Consider the following 23,113-nt stretch of genomic DNA (forward strand, 5'->3'; position numbering starts at 1 on the left):
GAACGCAGTTATAATTATGACCTATAATGAAATTCGTGAACTTGTTTGGGTGTGAAATTTTTCCGAAAGCAAATTGTTGAAACCTCCTTAAAATAGGAAAAAGAAGGCAGTTTTTGGAATGTCTTTTTCACCACTTGCATACGCAATGTTCAATTAGACAAATGATCGCAGGAATCGACCTCTTCACAGAACTAGAGAAAAAAAATTTAAAATAAACCATGTTTCACGAAACTCTTGATCTTGATCTTCTTTGAATTTGTTTAAGTCTCTACTGAGACGTTTTTGTTCCAAAACACATAGAATCGTGTCTAATTGTAAGATGAAGGACATGAAACGTATACCCCACCCATCGACGCCCGGTTTTCTCTGAAGTAACAGAAAGGAGCTCTAAATATTCGCACAATTCCAAGTTACAACGTTTCAAAGGCGATGTAATTGCGATTCTTGAGCCGGCTTTGACTTAAATTTCCGCGAAGTAATCGTGAAAAATTTCACCCGTGTTCGCTGGCGTATTTTCTCCCGACGAACGACGCCTTCAGGATCCCACGGCAAGTCCTGACGGTGGAAGTAAGAAGTTGCGGGGAGTAACTCATCCGGCTGGGTTCGAAGCGGCAAGCGACTTTAAAACTAACCAGGAATACGGGGAATCGGATTCAGGGGAAAACTTGCCGAGTTCAACCCTTGTTCGGCTTGTGTTAAACTCCCCCCTAGTCGAAGAACAAACATAAAGTCCAAATCCACCTGGTTTATATTCTATTCATGCGGTTACGCGTACGGCGCTTCACACTCGAATTACTTCACCTCAAACCATCCCGAAGAGAACTCTGAGAAATAAGAATCTATCGCTACGAATATCCTCTCATACGCCTCGTGTTTTCAATTCTGGTTCAACGCCACAAATGTTACACACTACGATCATCGGCTTCTATATACTCGAGTCAAAATCGCACCGTTTGATTTCTTGCAAAAGTTCATTTCTTGTAAAAAGCCGTTTTTTCTTTTTGCTTAAACCCTTCAAGATATCCAAAATTACCTCAACACAAATCATAGAAATATTAGTGAACAGTTTTGTGAAAGACTGTATTAACTCTGTTTCAATGATTGTTCAATGTGTATTTTGGATTGTTTCAACTAACATTCAACCTGACATATTGTTAATTTCTGTCACTACTCATAACATTTTTTCACATCTTTTAATTCCACATACTAATGTATGTACTGCTACTTTGTTTGGAATTCATGGACAATTTCATAATGAAGCTCTTGTCATATAGATTGATATTTCAGAACTTTTCAACACTTCCTTTCACTGGTCAATTAGTTTCGTCTAGTAGTTGCTGTCAACCCTATTTTTGTAGAACGACTTACGGCACGTTTGTAAAAATGCAGATATTGTTTCGCTCTTCCGACATGCTTAGTCGGCACTTTTGTCGAGCGTATCTACAAATATTCGTCTACCGTAAAGCTTTTGAATTCAAACTACAAGCATTTAGTGAAAAGTTGATAATTCTATTGAAACATTGAAATCTCCATCGAATCGCGTATACGTAACGTAATATCAATTTTGAAAACCTGTGATCTCAAGAGCAAAATTTGATTACGCGATATACGCTCAACGTTCCTGTAAAATAGTTCCAAAGAGTGAAAGAGAATCGCAAAACCCCGCCGTGTGCGAATATCCAATATTTCTCCCGATCCCTTATTCCCGATTCTCGCTGCAGGTTATTTCCGTGGATAAAATTGGCCAGACTAATTTAATAAACCTGTCAAATTCGGTGCACGTGGCGCGGCAATTTCCTGCAGCAGACATTCGTAGCCACGGTAAGGTGTATCAAAGGTGGAGACAGGATACAGGACTCGAGTGTTCGAAGCCTCCGGGAGGGAGGGTTGCAACAAAGGGGGTGCGCGTTGCAGCCATTCGATACTTTATTATAAATTCGCCGGAGTCAGTTCACGTGTCGCGAAGCAAGTTACTCGAGAACGAAGCGCATTGTGTTTCCACCGGGTTTATTCAGGTCGAGCGTCAACCCGCGGAATACAGTCAGGAATGAATATGCTTTGTGGGCGTCTGGCAAACACCAGGAGCACCACAAAAGCGGAATGTGCTCTGCAGTCTAGCCTGCACCGCTCGGGAAATGAGAAGCATTGACGCGCCGCACGGAACCGATACATCGGATCCTGATAAACTGCATTTCCACCCTCTCCCAACGCCCGCAGGATCCTCCTCCTTCGACCTCCACCCTCCAGCCAGCCCGGCGAATAGGCGGATCCTCAAAGCACTCCACTCACGCAGGCATTTCACCAAGGCATCCATCCAACAGTGGGAATGATTATATCAGCATTGTGTGCTCACCGCAAACTTGACCTCCCATCCTCGTCAATTGTTCGTCACGGATATCCAGTGTGTCTGAAGACGTGTGAAATATGGAGGGAACATTACCAATTCTGAAAGGTATACCGGTGCGTGTAAAAGTGACGAAAGATCTCATGTAACCATTTTGTGGAAGATACCTCACTTCATTTCAATCCATTCAGCGACCGGATTCATCCAAACTCGAAATAATTTTTGCATTCACAATTGCTTCAAGGAGTGGATCACCATACTTATGCATAGAGTATCGTACCCTTCTACTGCGGTGACCATAAAAGTCAGAAACATGAGAGATAAGGAAGATAAGGAAACTACTGATCAACACTCTCGAAACTGCAGTTTAATGCACTTAACGCAGACCACCTGGTGCCGAAAAGCAGTCGACAACGTTTGTACCCGAGAGTAACCGAAGCTTCCAACAGATTCAACATCGTGTATGAAAAAAACTCAGTCACATGATTATCAATCCAACCAAACATTTGGCTTTATTCATAATTCATAATAACAGAGTGCAGAATACCTCGGGCGGTTTTTCTGCACGTTGTAGCTTGACATCTCTGACTCTTTCTACGTGTATCTGTGACATGGCGAGTGCGGGGTGAAAGGGATCCGAGGCATGTTATCACGCCGGTGGAACTTTGCGATAAATTATGTGTGCGAAGCGCTGCAGCCGGTATGCATATAGATATATGTCCCAGTCTATCTCTAGGCAGGCTGCTGGAATACCGCGATTAGATCGCTGAAGGACTGCAGCAGTAGAGAAACGAAGAAATATTGCGCCAAAGGTCAATCCCCCGTTGGCAGCAATCTTGGATCTTGAAATGCAACGGCGAATATCAAACGTGCCTGTGTATACATATAAGGTTCATGGATGGATCTGTGTAACCAGCTGCTTCCACGCCGGTCGAACCCAAGGCGAATTCGAGGCCAACGATATACGCCAACAGCACGATTTATCATACATATGCTGGAAGTACGTTCAACGCTAGCTTCGCCAAGAATCTCCGCAGAATCCTCCAAACTACGAGAATTTTCGGTACAATCTTTTGCCCAGCTTTCAAAAATTATTCACTTGAAACTATCGCGCTCGCTGAAAATTCGTTCCGTAGATTTCTGTCCGACAGTGTCTAATGACGATCATACCAGCCGCAGGTATCGCCGAATGGTTTCTCATTTACACATCTAATGCCCGAGTATCAAGTTTCAATGACCATACTTTCCATTATCGTACACTAGAAGAATTATTAATCTAGCGTAACTTGGTGCTTTTGATAATTCATTAGGACAAATGATAATCTTCAGCTTGTCTTATCAATTCGTATCATTCGTATTCTAATGTCGTTAAAACGGTGATTAGATATTTGGACAACAAAATTTGTTATGATAGTGACAAGTTTTTGATCACAAGGTTCTGTAGATAACCAAAAAAACTCATTCTTCGAGACGGCTTCAAGTGAGTAGTTGTTGCAGCGATATGGCAACAACCGATACTATTCAGAAAGCACGTGACTTTTTAACTGTTCCACATCCCAGGAACATGAAGACCTGTCAATATGGTTTGGACAAAATTGATTTTGTCCAATACTCGACTCACTCAAAAGATACGAGGCATGTCTTTTGACTATGAGCAGGTATGAAACCTTCACGTGGGTACATTTGGTTGCGAAGACCAAGCCACGGTTAATTTTAACGTTCAGGAATGAAATATCGCCGGTAAATTAGGAAAATTGCGATTTTGCGGTGAGAAAAATCCTACGTTCGATATGAGTTCACATTTCTCTGTCTACCTCATCGTTACCCCAACGTTGACGAATATACAGCTTGAATAACGGCATCGGTTCCTCACTGAGTGATCAATCCATTCGAACAGCAACTACCGATGGTCATTTATCCGGAATCCTTTCATGCACTGAATTAGCGATTAAACGACATCCTCCGGTACGTCTGCTTCAAATTCGTCGGGCAATAGTGTTCCCGTATTCTCGAGCATGTAACTCAAACACCAATATCCGAAATTGCACAAGCATCGAAGATACGTCATGCAATTTTGTTTTCACAAGGCTTTAAAAGGTCGATCCCGCAAAGCCTCGGAGAGCAATTTCGGTCCAGAGGGGGCAATTTCCCTGCCCGTCAAAGTCGCCGGCGCATTTCGCTGAACCGAGGAATTACCCTGCACGATCGGTTTGTCTCGAGGATGACGATGAAGGAAAAAAGGTCGGGGCTGGGACACGGTGACCGGGTCACCCATAACGTACTGCACATCAGCGAGGCGGGCCCGGTTATAAAGGCACAAAGGCCGAAGCACGCTCGACGGCTATTTCGGTCGATCCTTGAAGAGGAAGCCGGCCGGAAAATATTCACATCGATCTACGAACTGACCTCTCACCGATGAGCCGTAGATGGGATGAACCAGAACGTGAACGCGGTGTATCCTCATGTTACATGCCGGGTCACTTTCCCATTTGCGCTTTTCTAGAGACGGGAAATCCATGGCCAAGCTTTTCAAAGTCCTGTTCCTGCAGCCCGCTTCAGACTCAGGATGGACCATCGACTCTACTATTACAAACTAAGAAATAAATAGACGTTCCATCGCACACGTTGTACCGGGATATTATGCATCGCATTTACTACCGACGCTCGGTCCATGCATCATTGGTATATTTCCACAGGAAGGCAGCCGGGTTGGTTGCCATATACCTAGCCCATTACCAATCGACTCTTCCCGCTAATGAACTGTCGGCTATACGTCGCTGCACCGCGGTTTCACAGGTACCGTGTTTTACTGGTAATTACCATTTGACCACCAGACAATTTTTTACCCTCTTGATCTGTGTGGTTTAGGTGGAAATTAAATGATCACGTCATAGCGATTGTACAACTGCTTCCAAAATTATTCTTTGACAGTTTTCATGCGTAAACAAACGAATCATACACTCCGAAGTCTCAATTAGCCTTTCGTGAAATCTGTTTGACAGGTATATACAACAAATTTCGGTGAATTTTGGACCGATATAATAAGAGTACGGATGTTGTTTTTGTACAAAATTAATTTCCATTGTAGTTGAATAAAAATCAAATAGGCGGTCCGTAAAATCCGTGAAACCACCGAAATTCCCAGACGTCAAATGGAGGGACTTGGATCATTAAAAAAATTTATGATTTCTGCAATTGTCATTGAAATTGAGATTGTCAGATAAATGCTACAGTAATTCACAATCATTGACTTTTGCTATCAGTTTGAAGCTTCTGATTTTTCCGACAAGAAACCAATTCATTCCTCCTGACTTAAACCATTCTCTTTTATCATCATCTTTCTTGAAATTAGTAGCTTCTACCAAGATCAAGAAATTCGTGCCTCGTACACCAGAGATTAAAGCTGTTTTTTTTTTTTTTCATCCCCTCTCGTTATCGTTGGCAAAGGCCAGATTTATCGTGAGGCAGAATGTATTTTCTCATCGTCTACAGAAATTGAGCTTTTACTATTTCTACGAAGACTTCCTTGAACAGTTAGAGTCAAGTGGATTTGATTGCATCCGGAAGTTATTCGGTGAAGCCTGTATCATAGCTGTTTTAGTGGAAAATATTTCACGGAAAATAGCAGGATTCTTATTCGAGCATACTCGTGTTTCGAAGCTGCCGAAGTACTTCTTGAAAGTCTAGTTACACACTTAATCAGCATTGATTATTCCTGGAATACAGCACAGCTAACAGCGCCGTAATGAATGTTATAAATTTTCCTGAAAACCGATGTTTGGCTGGTTACAACGGGTTCTAATATATTATTAACAGACCGGTACGTCGAGATGATTATTGAAATTTCTTGGGAACCAATTAGATGCAATTTACTGGACCTAGACAAGTCAGCCCGTCGATTCGATTAAATCTTCAGGTAGATATTATCGAAAAATAATCAGTCGTAGCGATTTGTATTATCATCAATAACGCGATAGAAAATTAGGAAACCTTTCAGATAAACTTTCGCAATAAAAAGAACAAAGCTGGTGACAGCGGTTGGATATAGATCTTGGGGTCGGTCAGGTAGAGAGAACCAAGTTTTTAGAATCGGGATAGATGAAGAGTTCCTTTGTATCCGAGACATCTCTTGGCTGATCAGTTGAGGGATAGAAGTTTAATAAGGTAATCAACCCACTTGCACATATACATGTGTGAAATATCCATTCAGAGCCAGCTGTCTAAGCTTCCGAAAATTGAAGTATGACATTCTGTACACATGTTACGTGTCTACGCGTATATCGGAGATTTGTGAAAGAGGGATGGATCGAGGGTCTGCAACGTGAATCCATACATAAATTCGCCCGGTGGCGGTGAAGAAAGCGGAACTACATTTGACGGCGAGTGCGCTCGAGCGGATCTGAATTTGTTGGATTGCCACTCGAAACGCATTGAATTTTTCCAGGCAAACCGAGCGAAATAAAATTGAAGTGGTTTCGCCTGCCCGATTTTGCTTCTGCAGCCGCGTTGCCGTGTCCAGTCACTGCACCACATCGGTAACACGATCAATGGACTGCGCAGTTGAATTCCGTTTTAACGCCGATGCTCCGACCTTTCCATCCCCTTTGCAATAATTTCAAGTCCACGTTCTTTTGCTTTTATTATGTAGCCTTTCCAATTCGACTGAATTAGAATTAACCCAGAATGGGACGAAAGGAACATAGACAATGGGGTGAGAGTTATTTACGATCATTTTTTTACTTGTTCATCCAATCAGTTGCTGTTATTCAAACATTACACTATGAAATTCTACACATCAAATATTCGACATATCCAAAAATATACATTTGCCTTGAAACAGTATTTACAGTCTTTTTTTTATAACAACACATTTGTAACCCTGACAGAGATTTTGCCATCGCTAATTTGATTCTATTATTCAAGATGTCAGTTAGGATTTTCTGCAGGATGAAACTAACGACACAGTTGTTAAACTTATTTATTCAATTCAAGTCGCGACGTCCAACTTTTTTGCTCATAGTGTTGACACCATAACTATCGTGGCTAGAAGAGCTTTTAACAAGCTGGAAGATGCAATCGCCCATGCAGCAGTTTCTTCGATTTCTTCGACAAAGTTTCTACCGTAAGAGTGAACAACCCAACAGGGTGTAGTGATAGGCATTACCGAATCAGTCCATCGGGGTGAAAGGATCACGTTCTCCAACTTTAGTGTCAGAGACGTGAATATTCGCGTTGTATGGGAATCTACGAAAGTGCCATCAAGAGATGACGAGAGAAACGGAATTTGGATTCCATTTCCTGGGAATCTCCTAATGCAGATCGGTAGTGAAGAAAGAATTATGAATATTAGTAAGAAGCGTAACTGAGGATAATAAATTAGGAATTCTTTCGTACATGAAGAAACCAAAGTACGAACAAACTTACGAGTTATCGGTGTTCCAAAAGTTTGATGAGATGCTATTCTTCAACGAGAAATGACGGATGCCGAGAAAATTCTTCCGCGCATCTTGACTTGTGAATGCATACCAGGTCTTTTGATTGGTGCAATATTTTTCTCACTTATCAGCTGATCCACTTCGCCATTTGGAATCCAGGAAATGACAAATCTATCACGCCAAGTATAAAAGCTGCGTGTTTTCGCATCCCATTATATTCCTGTCTTTTAGCGATCAATAATAATCTAGATACTAAATCGGGAATAATCAATAATAAATTGCAATGCTCGAGCGGTGGAAATTCGAGGTGATTTTTTTTTTCGAGACCGTCAATTTGCTTGTCTCCCAGGGTAGATTAGCCGTTAACAACAGCAATAAGGCTCAAGGGGGGATGAAAAGGAAGTGCGGGGGAATCGTGGACAACGTCAATCTTCGGGAGAGCGACGTCGAGGCGGAAGCGGAGTAACGACCCCAGGTTTCTTCGTCGCGTAAAAGTGCAAAGAGTCGTCGCTAATCCGGGACTAAAACGGTCTTATTATCTCGCTCTATCGCGGCCCGCGTGCTACAGCTTAGTTTGGAACGATTCTAATCTACCATAATGCGAGAATGAATCACGCGCTCGAGGGAAGCTGCTCTGCGTTACAAAAAGCATCCTCGAAATCGGGCGTCGTGACGACCCGAGGCGTGTAAGGCAGTCTGCCAGACTAGGAAATTTCAGGACACCCTCTCTTTTTGCCTCCGGGACAAAACGTGATCCGGTTTTCTGCACCGAGGGAAACAACTAGTTGAACAAACCTAATTTTGCATCGCTTTTAGGCCTGTTGGAGGGAAAAAAGCGTCGGTTTTCACATTCCTTCAACCACTCTTATCGTCTGCAGGTCAGAAACTGATGGTTTTAGGTTCGTAGTGAACTGCTTCGTTTCGTGTAAAACAAAAAAAATTTCACTTTTTAGCAATCACATTCGTTGGTCGAAGATCGATACTTTTTATTAATATTCTTACAAGATAGCTGTACTTTAACTATTTACCGAATTGTTCCCTCTGCGAGCTGGGTAGATCTGTTTCAAAACGTGAAGAGATAAAATACCGATGTATAAACAAAAGCTTGGATATTGATATTTCATTTCAAGGTGATTGAAAATATAACAGATGCGTTCGGTTTTCGAGTCAACCCTAAACAGCCGCTATTGATACGGAAAGTTTCGCTAATGACTAAAGACTTAACGAATAAAAGAAGCTAGTCTGATCTTTATTTTAAGTCTTGGAATTTGAAAATTGGTCTATAATAATTCTTCAAATCGTGACACCTTTACCAGGTACCAAAATTGTCACCTAAAATTAATCACCACCATTAGGATCAAACTACACCGAAGGTAGAATGTAACTTTTCCCTTTCCGTAAACGTAATCGTTAAATTAGCCAAAAGGCGCGAAAATTCTTTACCTGTCCTACATGACATTTCGATATTTTTTATAGGTATTCAATTTCGTTGTGTTACTCCAATATTGATGTGATCCTTCTTTGTGTTTTAGAACCAACAACGGAGATTGTGGGTGGTCCTGATCTTTACATCAACCGTGGAAGCACGATCAACCTGACCTGCATCGTGTGGTACAGTCCAGAGCCCCCAGCATACATTTTTTGGAATCACAACAACGCGGTAAGTCTGTTAATGAAGATAAATCTTGTGTCCCCCACTTCATTCTGCTTTCGGGTGCACTCCTTCCTCGGAAAGGATACTTTCCGAGGTGGGAACGTAAGTATCTGATGCCAAAGACCGATAGGAACAGTGGAACATCTATCGTTGAATTCGAAAACTCTAGTTCACCATGCTTGATGTATATGTCCGAAAAGTCGGAGTGTCGCGTGACGACTGGCTGTACACAGGATGTTTCCGAGTGAACACCGCAGTTTGCTGGGTTACCTACCACTGTAGGGAACAAATATCGTGACAAATTGTTTAAAGTCGTGAAGCGGTCAGTTATCACGTTCCGGAGTCACGCTAGAATGATTATATTACTTGTTCGACCGAAGTGATAATGAAACTGTAGTTCTCTGTTTTACCTATATTTGTTCCCCCGAGTAGAAGGCAACCTAACATACTGTTATGTTTACTTGGAAACACCCGATATATCCATGTGGGATTAAAAGTTTCGTCAGAAGAAGCAGTAAAGCTGAGATACGAGTACCGATAGGGACTGGTCAAGCTTTGGACAGTTAATGACTGCCTGTCATACGAGAATTCGAGGTACCAAAAAATTCTTCCACATACATGCATACATAATACATCCAAAGTGGATCCCTATAAGACCCTCTGCAGGGACTTCAGAACGTTTGAAAAATAAATATTCCCGTAGCAAAGTCACTTGAGTCAACCAAGATTGAAAGTCTGATTGGCACATGCAGCAACCGACATTGTTCAAGATTGTTACAGACTTTGATTAATGGATTTTTTTTAGAACCTTACTGAAAGTAACGTTCCTCGATATGATTTTATGGATGCTTCTATTTAAATAACTTTATCAGATTCAAGTGTGTTTGATTTAAACAAAAAAAAAAAAAAAAAACAACAATTTCAAATATAATAGGATTACAGTTGTAAGAATTTGATTGTGAAAAGCAAGTGAACGGAATAACTTACTTTTACGCATCGTTTTTATGTCAGTGGATTGATTTGGGTTTCCATGACCTGATAAAGCTGTTTTGCTATTCATATTTTTGATTATGCAAAGACACGTTAGACTTGTGAAATTCATTGGCAGAACTTCACGCGCCATAAAACCTCCGAGTTCAAAAGTTGTCATTACACATCCACATATACTGAGTAACTCTCTCGCTTGGAGTAGGAACGACATTCGGTATTCGGAACGTGCAATTTTCACGCCTGGACTAATGGCATCTCTGGTATCCAGTGGGGTTCAGGATGAAAATTTTGACACTCCGTTAACTTCAAAGCTAAACTGAGGGTAGAGCACGCAATGAATTATTCCGGAGGAATTCGGGGCGAGAATTGCCGGGAGATGATCGACCCGCTATTTTACTTTTGAACTTTCATTATTGAATACGGATCAACTTCAGCAGTCCATCAGTCTGTGAATAAAATAAGGAAGGGCGAGAAAGTTTCGGAAGCTTTTTGGCCGAAACACGAGCTGATCCGTTCGTCACTGGTCAAGTTGAGTTTAAGTATAGAGGCAAACGTCGTGGTCTGCATCGCGTGCGGTAAAAAACTCACTTGTCCTCATGCGATTACAACATTACCTACCCTCGCCCTCCCCGACCTTCGACCTACCTTTTCGCGTCTCTTGAACTCGGAGCTTTTGTGGGTTTAAATCAACGCTGTACGTGTACAAACGTGTTGCCAAAGCTTTTGTTCAAAAATTGCCTAAACTGTGTACCGAAATAATTAGGTTGAAAAACGTGCTGAAATTTAGAATTCACCCTGAGATTATTCATATCCTCGATAAAAAAAACGTACGAATTTGATCCACCGTGAACTTCCTTTTGTTAAAAAAAAATTGGCAGAATATCCTTTTTTAGATAAAATAGGCGGAAGAAATATTATAATAAAATTAACCGTACGGAATACATATTTTTCTAAACTTGATGAACGAAACTGAACTTTTTCAGCGAGACATAAATTAAAAAGTTGATTCGCTGTTCTTTCGTTTGTTTGAATTTTTATTTCGGTGAAAACGTCGGTCAAGTTTATTGTCTATCGAAAACAAAGGATCATACTGAAGCCAAATGTGAAATACTTTCTACGAGTAAACTTTATTCTGAAACTGCAGTATACCGATTTAAAAAAAAAAATCGTTACAAATTCGTTCGGTACCTTCTATTTTAGAAGTTTTTTCTTTATTTCCTTTGCATAATAAGTAGCGTAGAAACGCGTGCAGCTAAAATACATTTCATGAGAAAAGTGATCCATAATAATGTAATTGACGGGAATCATACAAAAGCTCCGTGTAAAAATTGTGATTCTTTTATGAAAAATATATTCATAATGATTAGACCGAACTAAATAATGCACGAAAATTGCTTTTCATATACATATGACAACTGGACTATCCAGTTAAGATTTCTGCCCAATGCTTTCCCTACACTGCAAACGTGACTCATAAAAACAAAGTAAAATAAAACTGGAGAGTGGTCAAACAAATTACTACCGGAAAGTTTAGCCGATAATGACGAAACCTGTAAATAAAATAGCTCTGATCTAAGGTACTCTGTTTACACAAAAAATTTTTGCTCTCTGTCAGCTTCGCAGCAGAAAAAAAAAAAAATAGTAGTATCTTATTTTTCTGTGATATGGCTGAATCCTTAAAGCTCGAGCTTTCACTAAAATCAACCAAATATATTGAATTGAATGAGCATATTTTTCTTCCAGCTCATTCCCCGTTTTATTTCTATTCCATATGTTCTCGCCGAGAATTTCACCATGCTCCGATCTATAATTTCTCAATATAGTTGAATTTCTCAAAAAATTCCAAGGGTAGTGAGACGATTCTACGTTGCCTTCGAAAAATCGTTCAAAAAAATATTATACACTTCGTTTCGTACCGGCCAGTTTTTACAAGAAACAAGAAATTTTAATGATGTCTGCAGTGTGTTATCTGGCTCGCCGTATTGAATCTCACCGTTGAAATGCGGGATAATTTCGAATTCCATTCTTATTTTCATCTTTGAAACGCCCCCGCAGATACGACAGCGTTGTTCAATCGGGCGTGTCGATTCGCTCGCGATGCCCTTCCGTGTTTTCTCCTGAATTCTGAAGCTTGACATCCTCTGCAGGATAAATCAATGCGCAAAAACTATTAAAACTCTTCGTTGAAATACGAGCCATCATTCACTACGTTGCCGAATGTTCGTTATTTTTTTTGTCAAACTATCGATTCGTCGTATAAAATAAACTTCCAAAATAAACTGTCAAGCTTTGGACTCGACAAGCATGCTCGACTCAATTCTTGATCTATGTTGAAAAAGAAGCAGCTACATTTTTCGTGAATTTTTAAATTCAATTTTAACTTCACGCACATCGTTCGAAACAAAAAAAAAAAAAAAAAAAAAAACCATTACAGATTTTCTTTTCAACTCTTTGTCAGGAGATAGAGTCCTATGCGAGTTTTAAAAATTGTTACATGCAGTTTAGTTTTAATCATGAGGACTTAAAGCTTGTCTTTCGGAAACCGGAAGGCGGTCAACTCAAAATAACCAGGTCGCAACCGGAACGTGCGATATTTGAAAGGTTGAATACTTTTATCAAAAAATGATGACTGATTAAAACGTTGTTTTAATAATTCTAGAACTACTCGACTGATAAAATCCAAAATGTAATTATTAATTGCAAGTCAGGAAATTGTAGGAAATCGGGCAAATCACGAATACGATTCTCTGTGGAACTCAGGATGTAAAAATATACGCAATGAAATATCAATTTTCAATTTTTCTGGTATGTGCAGAATGAATTTCAGTTTTTTTTTTCTCTCCAAACGAAGAAGCTAAACGCTGGTAATCTGTGGAATCTGAGTAGACTCTGAAATGTTCTTCCATGGATCCGTAGGACTGTTATGATTGTATCGACAGCGAAATTGGAACCAGCAAATCACATTATACCTCGCTGGTCGTTAAGAAGGTACGCTGAAAGAAGTTTCAGCAAGTCTTTCGGCTTGAGATCGAATCGCAATCAAACTAATACGTGAAGGGCTGTTGCTTAATTCTTCTTATTTTTCTCTCCTCGACGAGAAGAACGACGAAGAGATGATGGAGGAATGAAGGAGATTCCTCGAAAGGTACAATATAGGTGGGTGGATATGTAGCTCTTTTCACAGACTTTCATCGAAGCTGCGAAACGAAAAGTTATGCTTCCCCAAATCCTGTAGGAGATATCTATATAAATATAACGTGGCTAACGAACAAAGTTAGCGATACAGTAATTGATTACAGTTCCAGGTACGAGGAGTGGGAAATCAACCGTGTCTTGTTAATAACAATGAAAATCACGGCGATCGTACCGATGATTGTCATAACAACAGAAACACAATCCTTGCTCTCCGAGTAAAACTAATCCATCCGCCACTCCTTCATCGTTAATTACACCTCATGTCGCAACTAGTCGTGTTAATTAACCCATTCGCTTTGTTGATTTTGATTTTTTTTATGATTTTCTCGAGGTATACTGTATATTGAATAATTGTCAAGTGTATGGAATAGGGGTAATATTTTCTGACAAATCAACTGCTGCTATTTATTTTGTAGAATTATTCTCACATTTCGAGAATAACGGAAATTTTGAGAAAAATATCGATTTTTAAAACATGTCAGAGAAAATTGTTTCTTCGCCCGAATAAACATATTTTAAATCAAAATTTTCATTTTTAAATGAACGGGTCAAGTGTACATATGAATAAGCCTCGTCGTTAAATCCTGGGAGTTCAGAAACTGTCAAGACCAAAAATTGCCCCATAGTATCAAAATTCTTCTTCTTTTCCATTCAGTAGCCAAAAAAATTTCTACATTTTTTTTTTCATTGATCCTTCAAAAGGTCATTTTTGAATTTCAAACGGCCTGAAAATTATTTCCAAATAATCCAAGAATATTTTCCTTATTTTTTCAGATTTCTGTCTATTATCCATTACGTACATTTAATGTGCCTCTAAAAGAGTCGAATGCGGAAATCCACCCTCTTGGAGGCACAGATTAGAGTTGAGATAATAATCTGAAAAAATAATGGAATCAGTTTTGAACTATTTGGAAACCATTTGGGGAGTGGGCCAGTCGAAATTCAATATATATATATATAATATATATATATATATATATATATATCTTATATATATATACGTGTATACGAAATTTCAATGAAATTTTTTTCAAAAAAAGATTTTAATCAAAAGAGCTGTGCCTGCTTAGGTATAGATTAAAATTCTAGCGAGTGAAGGAAGTTCATGGCGTAATCCGGACGAAGCGTGAGTGGCAAAGTTGACTATCGAAACTTGAGCGTGATATATCTTGTTTTACACCGAAAAGTTACGGATTAATCTGTGTTTGCTCGGAGGGATTCGAAAGTGAGGGAGAATCCGAGGTGCGCCTTCAAAGGGTGTTTGTGTGTGTTTTCTGGGGGCGGGAACTGAATGCCGGAAGGCCGCAGGCAGCTGGAAAAAGAAATGAAAAAGTTGTTCCGTGGACAGAATAAAATATCGGCTTGCCGTCGCGGTGTTTCCATCAACCCTGGATATAAGGCTTTAATATCCAAATAAACAGCTTCATCTTTTTCGGCAGCTCATTTAGACCGAGCGTTAAGACACAAATTCGTCGCTTCAAAAGGGTTCAAAATAATCCTAACGTCTCCTGCGACGTCAATTTACGTTGTGAGAAAAATTATTCTTTGCCATGGATTTCTCAAAGCGCGACGAGACGCCTTTTCAATAGTCGAATAATGTCGTCTTTCGAATATCGCGAAACCAAATAGGCCCCTTTTCGCTTCTGAATTTTGTTTCTTGTACAAATGTATCCAAACGATTATAATTTGTCTCTTAGTTTTGCACGATAAACGTAAATCCAATTGAAACTATAAATTTTCTTAAGATTTCTTTGGACTTAATCCCTCGTCGAATGGGAAAAAATTACGTTACGTGCCACTCCGCGTACCTTTTCAGGAAGAGTTAAAAATCGGCGTTGTTCAGCGCACGCAACACGTGAGAGGCCAATGAACGGCCCACTTCTCACGACACGGTATACAAAATACCATTAACCCTCTGGAATTCAAATGCTAAATTAGGCATGCCGCTCGACTCGCCCCACACATTAGTTCCAACAAATCATCTGAAAAAAAAAAGAAAAACTTCCGTGGCATAATAATTCGTGAAATAAACGTGAAAATCGCCAGAGAATATGACTGAATAAATGAATGACTGATCTGACAGATTCTGAAATCTCTCACTACACGAATATGTGATTCTATTTTTGTTTCACTTCGTTTTTACAATTATCATGAAACAAAATCTGTATCGTGCTCCAGTTGTGCCAGTTAGTTATCAAAGCGTCGGTCAATTAGCAGAACTCGAAGCTCAGATATTTCAAAAAATGAATATACACGAAACGAAAGATTATATTTCCAGACTTGTAAGGAAAATTTGTCAAATTGCTATGAGATTCTTCCGACGTTGATGCCTACCAATCGTATGGATTTTAGGATAATTGAAGGAAATAATAAGAATTAGGTGGGTGAATCACTGGCTTTTAATACGGGCTTTGTATGACACTTCGTAATTGGTGAATGAAGATATAATATCGCAGATTTGCAAAAGAGGTTGAGACGGGTACTTAAAACGGCCGATTATACCCTCGTTCCACACGTAACGAATTTCCCAGAGTCAAAGAATATAATATGCCTTATAATCCTGTTACACGGCCTAGAGTCGGCCGAAGGTTAAATTTTATTCGCTCCCCTGAACCATAAATTGGTATTAACGCAGAGATTCCGAACAGCTCGTACGTAATTCCGTAGTCAATTCACACAAATTACTTGCTGAAATTATGATGCGTTAACTGGTGAAACCCTGTTCAACGAACGTGATTTGAATGTCACAAATTTTAACAGAATTTCCGCCTCGAGCTTTATCCTCCTTTCGAAAATTCTGTAACAGGTTTTTAAATGTTTTGTTTCAAAATAACTTTTAAAAAATGCTAATCCATCCTATTTTTCTCGCATACAGTTCTTGCTTCTGCAAACATCCCTTACTTTGCATGTTTATTTATTTTTTAGAAAGGTTTTTCAGATTGGTTTCAGTGGTAAAAAAATTCCAGAACCGTGGTACAGATATTTACAGGGTAATTTTTACAAGTCCCTATAAACTTAGCCAATATATGCATATAATATATTACCTTCTATCACCTGAGAACTTGCGGAATTCAGAAAAAACGAAGTAAAAGTAACCGACGTTATCATTTCACCCCTCATTGTCAGGTTCCGATTCAATTTGAATTCACAACGTGCGACATTATCGCTATTTCATGATTACCGTCTGTTATCGGATGCAGTATACTGGTGGACGTGGGCTGCACAAGTGATCACAATGTTATTTGAGCGCTCTTGAGACAGGCATTCGGGATCCGAGAACATGTAACGCGATGCGGGGCACATTGAGAATGCTGTACATATCTGCCCCCTTAAGGGCCAATTAGAGCGCCGAGAATAAAAGCATCTGCTGTGGGTACAAGTTGTCTCCTCCGTCTCTTGGTATCCGAAACGTGCCACTTGATGCCTAAAATTGGACAGCCAAAAATTGCGAAACGCGGTAAAAATTCGCGGTATACGCTTGTACTGCACAGCCATGAGAAAATAAATGGCTGTGGAATATCCTATTCTCGCAGAACGGTAAAGTTCAGATCTTCGGAAGCTCGTGTGTCGGAAAAGATAAGGTGAAGGATATCGAATATACAGAATTACGGAGGAGAAATCAATGCCGCGACCGAGATTCGAGCGGTAAAATAATATACCTAATTCGACGGAAATACGTATTGCGGAAATTCTCGAAGCGTCTGTTTTCAACGAGATTGAATCTCACGGATCCGAGAGAAGCAGCCGTTTTGAGGGATGGCAGGTCGGACGGAATCGAATCATCGACAAGGAATGCAGTTTTACTCTTCTCACATTGTTTTAACTCGTTTCGCGTCGTTCGCGTGACTAGATTCCGGAATTCCAAGCGCTTCGAGAACTCACTGCAGAGAGCCGATAGCTGTATATATAGATCAATCGAAAACTTCATTTCAAGGGAGTTAAACATTTGGCGTGGCCAAGAATCGCAGACGTCCGACATCTCGCCCTCTATACACTACCTCTCTGTGTACCTAAGGGAAATGTGATTAATCGAAATTGCACAGAACTTTTTCAACTCGCAGGTGAACGACCGTTTTTTCTTCCGTCGCGATACAAATCCTAACAGTGTTCGGATTCTGGTCGGGATATACTTCCTTTCCCGAGCTCACTCAGGGGGCGGTTCACAATGCAGTTAATTTGCAAGGTAAATGAGAGGAAAATTTATGAACGCCCTGCGAGCAGCAGATTTATCCAACTCATCAACGAAAGTAGGCAGCTTCCACTATCTTATACAAACATCTCAACGGTCGCTTATACAGTGCAGCGCTCGACGTTTGTTTATTATCAAGCGTAACTTAAAGTTATGCAGCTGAATATCTCACCGGCCGACTTCGTAGTCGCCTGCAGTGTTCGTCGCTCTCATCTGTTCAAAGTGCGCCTTAAATCGTGCGAGAACGTTTATTTTACTCTGCGTCAAATATATTCATGCCTTAACTGGCAGGGAGCAAAAACCGTGGAAAAATCACTACTCAATTGGGGCAATTTGATTTTGGGGATAAAACATTAGTCAGTTCGAACGGCGGGATTCCGATGGCTGAGCAGAGCGGCAAATGGGAATAAACGTTACACGGTGAGCGATTGCGATAACGGGGAAATGAATGAGATCGGCTGGTACTCAACAAGCTGAACAAATATTTGTGTAGAAGATGAACGAGTGGTTTTGGCTCCGAGCGAGTCATAGCTGCGAATGAATTTAGCAGTTCAAACAGAAGAAGGTATAGGCATAGATTGGAAACAAGAGCGGACCGATGGGGTGGCGTTGGCCGGTAGTATAAGGTGGATGGTCTCTCGTCTAGATTGAGATAGAAGAAGCTCCGGCGCTGAGCGGGCATAGACAGATAAGGGTGCTGGAACCAGGGAAACCATTTCAAGGGTCGAGCCGGTCCTAACTGCCGTATTCCTTCGTGCTTAATATTCCTTGTTTTCCAAACTTCCGCGACAGCCGGTCGCTTGAATGAGAGAACGGATGCCGGTATAGACGTCTTCCTTCGAGCCCCGAAACTCAGGTCACACCCTGGTTTCCGCTAACGTTGCAATTAACGTCGATTTCAACAGGGTCGCTATTACAACACAGTAACCCGATTTTCCGTCCGGACTACCCGACGGTCGTATCGTTTCGCAAGAATCGCAGAAGCGCCTCTATCGAGCTCCATTTTCATCCGTTCGCTCAACTTGATCGTTACCGCAGAAGTCGATCAGAGATTAGTTGATATGGAAGATGAGTTCTAGACGCAGATTCCTATACCGACGTTTTACCGACGTCAGCGAGAGTGAGGATATCCTACAACTCGGTATATTCTAAAAAAATGTTTGCGTCTAGGCTAAGTGTCGGTAAGATATCGGTAAGGGAATCTGTCTCCAGACAACTTCTCGTATATCGACTGGGATTGCACTGCGGGTACGAAGAGTCACTCTTGAGCTCTGATTTCAGGGTGCTCGAATCATTCCCGTTTCTTCTGCTTGCAGATCATCAACTACGACTCGCCAAGGGGCGGCGTTTCCGTCGTTACCGACAAGGGCGACAGCACGAGGATCTTCCTCCTGGTCCAGCAGGCCAAGCCGTCCGACTCGGGCCAGTACACGTGCAACCCGAGCAACGCGCAGTCAAAATCTGTTATGGTCCACGTGCTGAACGGTGAGAAACTCGAACCTGCAGGGTTTACTTTAATCATCGTACACCTCGTGCAAATTGGACAATGAATCCATTTTACGGTGGGATTATCAGTGAGTGCGGTTCAAATTTCAGCGGCGCAAATGGAAGTAGAGAAGCTCCCGTTTATATCCTGGCGACAAAATTGGAATACGATATTCTTGACCTGTATGACGCATTTGTTTCGGGGAATTTAAGTGTCTCCTTTGTTTCAGGAGAGTATCCTGCGGCAATGCAACACGGAGGACAAGCCAAACAGCCAAGACTGTATTCCCTGTTGCTCTGTTTGTGTCTGTTGCTCTACTAAACTATCGAGCAGCCGGCGTACATCGGGAACTGAAACTTCGCGCCGCTCCGTGTCAAGATTTTCGCTATTATGCGAAGTAAATCTGTTGTCTTACGATGTTCATCTCATATGGAGATGATTCCCTGTACCACGAACACCTTCTTAAATCAATAAACGATATCACCCAGAGTTAAACATAAACATTTGTTACGTCAAACCCTTAATCAGGCCAAAGATACAATAATATTTTATCGCCCGGAATTGGCTTAACGTCACGTCGATTTCGTTTCCGTTTTTTTCCCCGGCGATCATCGATTTGTGCCATCGTTATTACCGAAAGTCAAAATATAGGTAGCGAGCCGAGAATAATTGCTTCAGAACCAGTGCGGTGTAGGTTATCCATGGCCAATGCCGATAATCAATCAGTTCATTCGAAACAGTAATCATTACTGCTTAACGGATAAATCTGTCATCTTGCTTGTGAATTTTTTTTTTTTCTTTTTTTATTGTCGCTCTCCTTTTGTCACTGTCCTAAAATGATAAACAATTAATGAAAATCGCAAGGATTGTAGACGCGTCAAATGACGCTGAAAAATTCAGTGCTACTTTTATTTGACATTACTTAAACAATCACTGTGATAAACGGTTCACGTACAGACTTCAGAAAACCAACCGTGTGACTATTGCACAAAACACATTTACAGCTCCCTTGATTGATTTTCGGAACAAAATTATTCCGCCGAAGGAACGGTTTTTCGAATTCAAACTACAGCGTGACATTATTCGTTTTTCCACAAGATACTCGGTGAAACAGTTGTAAATTTATATCTTGGTTTTATATTAACACACCATTTAACATTTGAACGATCTTGGCAATGTTTGAATGATCTTTTACAAAATCGATCGATTTATTTTACTGAGATTTTATCAACTACAACGATTTTCCATAAAATCAGGAACACTGTCTGCAAATTTCACCTGGAAAACCTGACTTATATGTCTACTGTGTTTATTTTCGTTTTTCCTGAAAAATGTAAGTTCGCCGATATTCTACTTAGTTTTACCGATCCTAAAAAACACCTGGATTCAATTCATACAATTTAATTCGTTAGCCCGAACTTAGATACGGTTCCATCAATTTGACGGCTATCAAATCTCGATCCGCTGATTTTATTTTTAACTGATATTTTGTAAAGTGTTCCGATTTTTCAATTTACCGACTGCAGTAGCAAATTTTTTATCAATTTTTTGAGTATCTTATTCGATATATTTTCTTAGGCTTAACCGGTCTTGTCAACATTTCATTACTCGGATATTCCCTATTATTTTATGATCCCTGTTGTTTGTACAACAATTTAATTTTACGTGCGCATTTACTTCCCAAATAATACGGTAAATTTGTGACGTTGACTCATCGTTCCGAACCCCACGAACAACAGAAAACTAATCACTATCCTCAATGAAATTATCTAATGCAATTCAAAATACGCGCTAAGCTTCCTGGCCCAACATATCAATAAATAATTCAAATCTTCAAATCACACAATTTAATGAAGGGAATAATAATGATACGGTGACAGCGTTTTGCAAAAATGAAAATAAAAATTTCACATCAAAATCACAACTGTACATGCTCATATAAAACTGTACGATCTATTACATAGTGCATATGTTTGTTACAGATAATAATAATAACGATAATGATAATAGTAGTAATTTTAATGGTAATGTTAATAATAGTAAGAAAAATTCTTTGTATACCTATCTGAGCATGGTATGAAAAATTGTCGAAAATCAAGCATAATTATTTTAATATTCTTCATCGCTGCTCCTGAAAACCAATGTTTCGTGTGACGCTAGAATCATATTATTTTCTTCCGTTTACTTTCAGTGTGTCGTTACTATAAAAATCCTGCAGCGTTGTAAGAGTATTTAAACAGAGAGACAGTCGTTGAAGAAGGGTGCGAAAAAATGGGGGAGGGGATGGAAATTTACCGATCATCACACAGCTTTGCAAACTTTCGTATAATCGATATGATATATCGCATTATTGGTAAAAATTTAATGTGTACCTATAACTAGATCACATTAATTCTTCTATGTAAATATGTATTAAAAAGAGTTTAGTTATTTAGTTGCTCTCGACAATATATGATGAATGATATATAGGAATTATTACACTGTTCTACTGGCAGCGGTTCTTTTTATAAATAACAATTATATATATATATTTTGACCAATATGACACACGGCGATATGATATATATATATATATAAATATCTATAACATATACATTGTATATGATTATACGAGGAACGAGAATTATATGTTATTGGATATAACGTATGTGACAAACACACGTATATACGGCTATAAACGATGTACACATACGTGTAGCTTAATATTATTTGAAATCATTCCACATACTAGTCGTATGAATTTGTATACATTAACATACTATATATGTATATATATTAATATTTATATGGACAACGTGTACAGGAATTACTCATACGTTCGTTCACGGTCGATGAATACGCTCATTGCAAGATGAAAAACGTCAAGTTCTTTCATGATGATGGAAAAAGTAATCAAAAGTTCGATCGGTGTAGAATCAAAAAGAGCTCAAGGAATTTCATTGTTTGCAGCGCCATCCTCGATTCCGATATTTACGACAAGGTTACAAATATTAGGATCCCTTGAAGAGTTACTAGAATCTAGACCAAGTTACTAGATTTGAAAATTTACCGTAACGACGACTTGACACCTCGGCGTCGAATTTAAATCAGGAACGAATTTGACGGGAAAAAGATTTCAGCGCCAACTGGTGGTGGCGTCCTTCAGCAGCGCGACTTTTCGCACTGAAAGCTTTAATTCGCTCATTGTCCGATGAAATATCGCCGAGGTAAGCACTTGTCAAGGAGAATATACAACGATACGCAGAGCAATGTAAATGAGTAATGCTTGTGATCGTTGGAACGATAAGAAAAAGTGTAACATAAAGTGGAAACGATGAAAATAATCTAAATAGTGTGTAATTATAGTCCGATGATCTGTCGAGATTATAAATTAACGCGCCGTTACAATTAGAAGGCGATTACCATCACATGACACAATCGTGGCGTATGCGTATAAGTTATATGTGTAATATATTACGTGTGAAGAAAAAAAAAAAAACACAAATGAAGAAAAACACGCATTAACAAACAGAAAAATACACGGCCACTCTCGTTACGTTATAATGAAGATGAACGCTGTGCTGATAGGGTGAAAAGTTTATTTCTAAAATTTGTTGGAAAGAACTACAAAGTTTTTGAGTATCCACTTAAACTCTCTAAAAAAAATTCCGCGGCTTAGGGAATTTTGAATAGTTATTCAGAAAATTATCTTCAAAGCGGGAAAGTATCAAGAAAAAAAAAAAATGTCGATCAGAAGTAATTATTCAACATTTTCCCGACACTGCAGTTTGCACATTCCAAGATGAACTGCAACAAATCAAATATTTCGAGCAAAAATCAC

The 23,113-nt window shown here is 39.8% G+C and overlaps 1 protein-coding gene across 5 annotated transcripts in view; it reads left to right on the top strand.

The window, feature by feature from the left end:
* LOC124184077 (protein turtle homolog A-like) overlaps positions 1–22,814 on the top strand; it is a 385,811-nt gene extending 362,997 nt beyond the window's left edge. For 4 of the 5 annotated variants that reach the window (XM_046573473.1, XM_046573474.1, XM_046573471.1 and 1 more), the window contains 3 exons: positions 9,312–9,439; positions 19,124–19,292; positions 19,523–22,814. In XM_046573473.1, coding sequence (XP_046429429.1) covers positions 9,312–9,439; positions 19,124–19,292; positions 19,523–19,614 — 389 coding nt within the window. In that variant the 3' untranslated portion in view covers positions 19,615–22,814. The remainder of the gene's footprint in view (positions 1–9,311; positions 9,440–19,123; positions 19,293–19,522) is intronic. The other variant, XM_046573472.1, reaches the window with a different exon arrangement.
* Positions 22,815–23,113: the final 299 nt, after the last annotated feature.

The sequence above is a fragment of the Neodiprion fabricii genome, chromosome 5 (assembly GCF_021155785.1).
Source record: "Neodiprion fabricii isolate iyNeoFabr1 chromosome 5, iyNeoFabr1.1, whole genome shotgun sequence".
NCBI lineage: Eukaryota > Metazoa > Arthropoda > Insecta > Hymenoptera > Diprionidae > Neodiprion > Neodiprion fabricii.